This window comes from Mastomys coucha, unplaced genomic scaffold (assembly GCF_008632895.1).
Source record: "Mastomys coucha isolate ucsf_1 unplaced genomic scaffold, UCSF_Mcou_1 pScaffold11, whole genome shotgun sequence".
NCBI lineage: Eukaryota > Metazoa > Chordata > Mammalia > Rodentia > Muridae > Mastomys > Mastomys coucha.
In genome coordinates, this window is record NW_022196893.1 from 10,242,232 (window position 1) to 10,248,521 (window position 6,290).

Here is a 6,290-nt window from a genome sequence, read left to right on the forward strand (position 1 = left end):
GCGCGCGAGCGAGGAGGCGCGGCACTGGCCTGGGGCAGCAGGAGGCGCGGGGACCGGGACGTGGCAGCGCCCCGCGCAGCAGAAAGTTCCCTGGGAAGTTCCGCGCGACACAGCGCGGGAGCGGCGGGGGGAACCATGAACGTGTTCCGAATCCTCGGGGACCTGAGCCACCTCCTGGCCATGATCTTGCTTCTGGTGAAGATCTGGAGGTCCAAGAGCTGCGCGGGTGAGCGGCCCCCGCGGCGGGGCGGGGCGGGACGGGACGGGATCAGGGTGAGGACTCAGGCTCAGAGGGAACCCGGGCGCGCGAGCTTCCCAAAACTTCAGTGAAGTTCTTCGACTTCAGAGGATCCGGGAGATTATGCGGGAGCGTGGCTTCTGTCTCCACGGAGAGCCCTACCTCACCCCCCTCGCCCCATCCTTAACTGGGCAGCTGGCAGGATCGCGGTTGCTGGGCGAGGAGTGGAGGGGGACCTTCCCCTGGGGGGGAGACCCACCGCCTCACGGGGAGGGAAGAGTATTTGAAGTCTTAATCTTTGAGTCTTCATTCTCTCCTGCCTTTTATTCCCCCAGAGAGAGCCTTTTCCTGCTTGCTAGTGACACCAGCCTGGCCCATGGATGTGGAGCTGGCTCTGAGTGGGAGGCATTGGAGGGGCTCCGGGTTGGCTAGAGGTCTAGCGGCCATGCTGGGATCTGAAGATGTCTGGGGGCTGGGCTGATGTTTGCAGTCCCCCCGTGCAATGAGAAGCTGCCCACTGTCTTTCAGCCATTTCTGTTCCCTGCCTGTGCTAGGCATGCAGATGGGTGTGAACTCAGACTCCACCAGAGCTGGGGAGGCTGAGAGCAGCTGAGGGCTACGTGGAGGGAGAGGATGGGCAGGGTGTGTGCTCATGGAACAGGGTATGGTGTTGAGAACACCCGTGCAAATACGTAGAAGCCACGGAGCATAGGGCATGTCCTGGGAAGGACACAGGAGGAAGAGGAATCTAGAAGGTAGGGTGGACCAGTGGTGAAAGGCTTTTTCCGGTCGCATTTAGGATCCAGGATGAAGGAAACCATGGAGGAAGTAGGAGCAGAGGCGAGGCTCAGCAGGTCTCTTGAGACTCCGGAAATGGAGGTTGAGGAGCATTTGAGATGTCACCTGGGAGGCTCACCAGGAGAGGGACTTGGCTGAGTATGGATCAGGCACAATTTGGATCCAGTGGCTCTGGACTGAACTAGAATTTACCGGGGTTTGTAGTCGCCTGAAAGATCGTCTCTCACGGCCCTTCTATCTCAGGGCACTTGGGAGCTGTAGACTCTGCTGAGCCTCTATCTGTGCTTTAGAGGTCCAGAGTAGGATTGGGGGAGTGCTGCTACCCCCCTCTCACTCCTGCGAGGGACATTGTGCCCTGACACCCCAGTGCCCTGCCTCAGGGAGCTGACCTACTGAGAGACCAGCAGAAAGGGACAGGAGGAGCCAATCAGTATGCGTTGCTGTAGGCGAAAGAAAAATGGTGGCTAGTGCCAGCCCCAAATGCCAGAGCCACTGGACACTGTCCCACTGTCCTGCTGAGTTATGTAGCCTGGGGCTTCTCTTTTCCTGTCAGTCAGAGGGACTTGTGTTGTCTCCTCTCCTCCTGGGCTCCGGGTGGGGATGGTGTTCGTGGAAATCAGTGTTTTTATGAGAGTGTGTAGAGCCACTGTAGGTGGAACCCTGAGGTCACAAGGTTAAGAGGAATGGAGACTATAGTGGCCAGGTATCCCCCATGGAACTGCTGCCTAGACTGTCCTAACAGGGCAGGGGCCTCTTTGGCAAGGCCTCTGGAGAGCTTGGTGAAGGGCTGGCACAGCCAGCCCCACCTGGAGCTGGCTCTGTCTAGGTCACCTCCCCACCTGTGTCACCCCCTGCAGAAGCTGGATGAATGCACAAGGGAGGCCTCTGGCCTCTGAAGCTCTTTCATTTAAAAAAAAAAAAAATCCCTGGTCGTAGTGGCATAAACCTGTGATCCCAGCACGCAGAAAGAGAAGGCAGAAAATTAGAATTTCAAGGCCAGGTTTGTCTACAACAGAGAGTTGTCTACACAGAGAGCTGGCCTGGGCTACATGAGATGCTGTTTCAAAATTCTAAAGACTGGGCCGCTGAGATGGCTCAGTGGCTTAAGGTGCTTGCTGTCAAGTTTGAGCATCTGAATTTGGTCCACAAGGAATAACGAGGTGGCCATCCCAGGAAAGTCGTCTCCTGTCCTTCATACATGGCATGCACACACACATGTACACCACAAACACACACTAAGTAAGGAAATAAATTTGATAAATAATTGTTTAAAACACATTAAAGATAGCAAGACTAACTCAGATACATGAATAAAGAGTAGGCTAAGAAACACCATAGACCATGGCTAGAGAGATGGCTCAGTGATTAAGAGCACTGGTTGGTCTTACAGAAGACCCAGGTTCAATTCCCAGCGCCCACATCATGTCTAACAGCTGTCTATAGCTCCTGTTCCAGGTACTTATCTGGGTACTTATATGGGAGCATGTTACATATATATTCATGCAGGCACTACACACACATACAGCATTTTTGTTTGTATTTTGAGATACATTACTACTATGTAGCCATGGCTGGCCTAGAGCTCACAGAGATCAACCTGACCGGGTGTTGGGATTAAAGGTTTGTACCACCACACCTGCCTAAAATAAATGGTATTATATTATATTTATTTATTCCTTTCATGTGTATGTGTTTGCACCTGAACAGTCTGTGAACCACATCTGTGCATTGACAGTGGGAATCAGAAAAGGGCATCAGAGCCGGGCAGTGGTGGCACATGCCTTTAATCCCAGCACGTGGGAGGCAGAGGCAGGTGGATTTCTGAGTTTGAGGCCAGCCTGGTCTACAGAGTGAGTTCCAGGACAGCCAGGGCTACACAGAGAAACCCTGTCTCAAAAACCAAAAAAAGAAAGGAAAAAAAAAAAAAAGAAGAGGGCATCAGTTACCCCAAAATTGGAGTTATAGGCAATTGTGAGCCACTGTGTGGGTGCTAGGAACCGAACCCCAGTCTTCTGCAAGAGTAGTAAATGCTCTTAACTGAGCCATTTCTCCAGCTCAATAGATCCTTTTAAAAAAAGACAATCAGACAGACAGACCTCAAGCTGGGCACTGTGGTGGCACATCCTTGCAGTCTCAGCACTGAGCAGGCAGAGGCAGAGAGAGTTGCTGAAAGCTTGAGGCCAGCCCCTTTATATCGATTAATAAATTATAATTTTGAGACATCGGTTTCACTGGGTAGCCCTGGCTGGCTTTGAACTCAGAAGGCTTACCACTACATCCTGAGGTCTGTGCCTCCATGCCTAGCCCAAAGCCAGCATTATTCTTTTCTTTTGTTTTTTTGTTTGTTTGGCTTTTTGAGACAGGGCCTCCCTGTGTAGCCCTGGCTGTCCTGGAACTTACTTGTCTCCCTGGTGAATCAGCAGCTGGAGTCAGTGCCTTGTTCTCCCAGAGTGGAGTTCTGGGGTTGCCACTGGAGCTCTGGGGGTGGCACATAGAACAGTCTCAACACCCCCACCCAGGCGACTCATACCTCCACATCCTCCACAGAGATGCACCAAGGTGGCGCATGCAGGGTGACTGGGAACGTAGCGTTTGAATCTTTATTTGGAGACAGATCATAGCTCAACAAGAGGCACAGGGACTCTGGTGACTTAGGGCAGGGCAGGGCAGGGCTAGTCGCTCCTGGCTGGTTATCCTGAAGGCTATGTTCTCCTGATTTCTTGTTCGCCCTGCACAGGCATCTCTGGGAAGAGCCAGATTCTTTTTGCTTTGGTCTTCACCACCAGGTACCTGGACCTCTTCTCGAACTTCATCTCCATCTACAACACAGTGATGAAGGTAAACACATGGAGACTCCTGGTGTGCTCCAGCAAGGGCTAGAGCTGTCTCACCTGCCTTGCTGCCCAAGGCCTTTCAGGCATGGGTCTCTGTACTTTTTCCTCAGGACCACCATGGTACCTGTACTTCACTCAGAGAGGTGGCTGTGAGATTCATCAAGGTCACCAGCTTAAGTGTGAGGCAGGTAGCATGATACACTCACATCATCTCAACTCTGGAGAAGCAGAGAGGCAAGAGGATTGACCTCTCTGGTTTACAAGGCCAACCTGGTTTACATATTTAGCTCTGGGGTTACACAGTGTCTCAAAAGACTCCCACTAATAACACACATGCACATGCACATACGCGCACACACACATATGCACGTACATGCACGCGCATGCACACACACACACGTATGTACACACACATACGCGCACACACACACACACACACACACACACACACACACACACACACATGTACGATCACACAGAATGGTTAAACAATAAACAAATCAGATGTTTGTTTCCTGGACCCTGGGCATTTGATGAACTGCACTGGCCACCCATGCAATGTGTGTCTTGCCTCTGCTGTGCCAGGCACTTGGAGACATTCAAGACTCAGAGATCCTATACCTTCAGGGCACAATGTCATAAGCAAATGAGAATATTAGTCATGGAATGGCTAAGCAAAGTACTAAAATCATACTTTAATACCAGCACTGGGGGGCAGAGGCAGGTAGATATCTGAGTTTGAGGCTAACCTGGTCTACAGATTGAGTTTCAGGACAGCCAAGGCTACGCAGAGAAATATGGTCTCAAACAACCTCCCCTCACAACCCCACCCCCACCCCCCAAACATTCTAAGAGATGATACAGCACACCAAAAGTCTCAGACATCCTTTGGGATTCCAGGTAGCTCATCAGCGGGAGAGGTAGGAGGATGTTGTCTCCTGTGAAGCAGTTGTACTCAGTGTGAAGCTGAGGCTGGGTTTGTTTGTTTGTTTGTTTGTTTGTTTGTTTTAAAGATTTATCTATTTGCAAGGCAGTGGTGGTGCACGCCTTTAATCCCAGCACTTGGGAGGCAGAGGCAGACAGTTTTCTTAGTTCGAGGCCAGCCTGGTCTACAGAGTGAGTTCCAGGACAGCCAGGGCTACACAGAAAAACCATCTCAAAAAAAAAAAAAAAAAAAAAGGATTTATCTCTTTATTTCATGTATGTGAATACACTGTTGTGCTGTCTTCAGACACACCAGAAGGTGGCACCAGGTCCCCATTACAGATGGTTGTGAGCCACCATGTGGTTGCTGGGAATTGAATTCAGGACCTCTGGAAGAGTCAGTGCTCTTAACCTCTGAGCCATTTCTCCAGCCCAGAGGCTGGGGGTGGGGGACCTTAAAATCACCATTAGAATTACAGGAGGCTGACCTGCTTAGTTCATTTCTCTGCAGACCCAGCCTTGCTGTGGCTGGATGAGGTGTCTATAATGGAGTAGAAATGCTGTCATCACTACTTGTGTTGCCTCTGTCACTAATCTGTGCTGAGTAAGGATTCAGGGGAGGGTCCTGCCCAGGAATCCTCTTGTAATGGAGACAGACTGACACATCTTCATAGGGAATGTGACACCATGCTACAGTGTGTGGTGGCAGCACGGGTCTCTTATCCTGATGAAGTGTGAGTGAGCTCTCTGTGCCAGTGTTGGTTAGTGCCACCCAGCAGTATTAGCACAGCTTGGGAAGTTGTTAGAAAAGCAAATTCCAAGGCTGCCCAGACCTATTAAAGAAGAAAAAAAGACCCTGGGGATGGCATCAGAGAACCTACTCATGTGACTCTAATGCAAACCTCCAACTCTCCATTCTAGGGGTCCAGAAACATCAAGTACATGCACAAACACACACAGAGGCAGGGCATCCTGTTGGGGACTATAGCCTGTTAGCCTTCAGGATTACAGATATGGCTTAGCATGAGGGTTAAATGTCATAGACGTCCTTGTCTCTCTAGGTGGTTTTCCTCCTCTGCGCCTATGTCACAGTGTACATGATCTATTGCAAGTTCCGGAAAACGTTCGACATTGAAAATGACACATTCCGGCTGGAGTTCCTCCTGGTCCCAGTGACTGGCCTTTCCTTTCTGGTGAACTACAGTTATGCACCAATGGAGGTGGGTCTAATCCCAAGGCAGGGATACCTCCCAGCACCCTCTTCAGCCATCTGGGCATACCTACCACCAGCCCTTTGATCACTGTTCACAGCATTCACCCCCACCTCACAGTGAAGGGGCAAGTCTATCCACAGTCCTGAGGTTCTAACCCCCCTTCAGTTGACACCTTGTGTCCCCAAGAACACTCCAGGCTAACTCAGCGGGCCTGAGCTTTGAAAGAATCATCTCTGGAGGTCCTATGCTGGTATTTATGGGCTGTTCTTTGACACCTTGTCT

General features: G+C 51.0%; 1 protein-coding gene across 1 annotated transcript in view; it reads left to right on the forward strand.

The window, feature by feature from the left end:
• Positions 1–6,290, forward strand: part of Kdelr3 (KDEL endoplasmic reticulum protein retention receptor 3) — an 8,689-nt gene continuing 2,399 nt past the window's right edge. Inside the window, exons 1-3 of the mRNA XM_031349460.1 lie at positions 1–226; positions 3,774–3,874; positions 5,856–6,014. Of these exons, the coding sequence (XP_031205320.1) occupies positions 136–226; positions 3,774–3,874; positions 5,856–6,014 (351 nt within the window). The 5' untranslated portion in view covers positions 1–135. The remainder of the gene's footprint in view (positions 227–3,773; positions 3,875–5,855; positions 6,015–6,290) is intronic.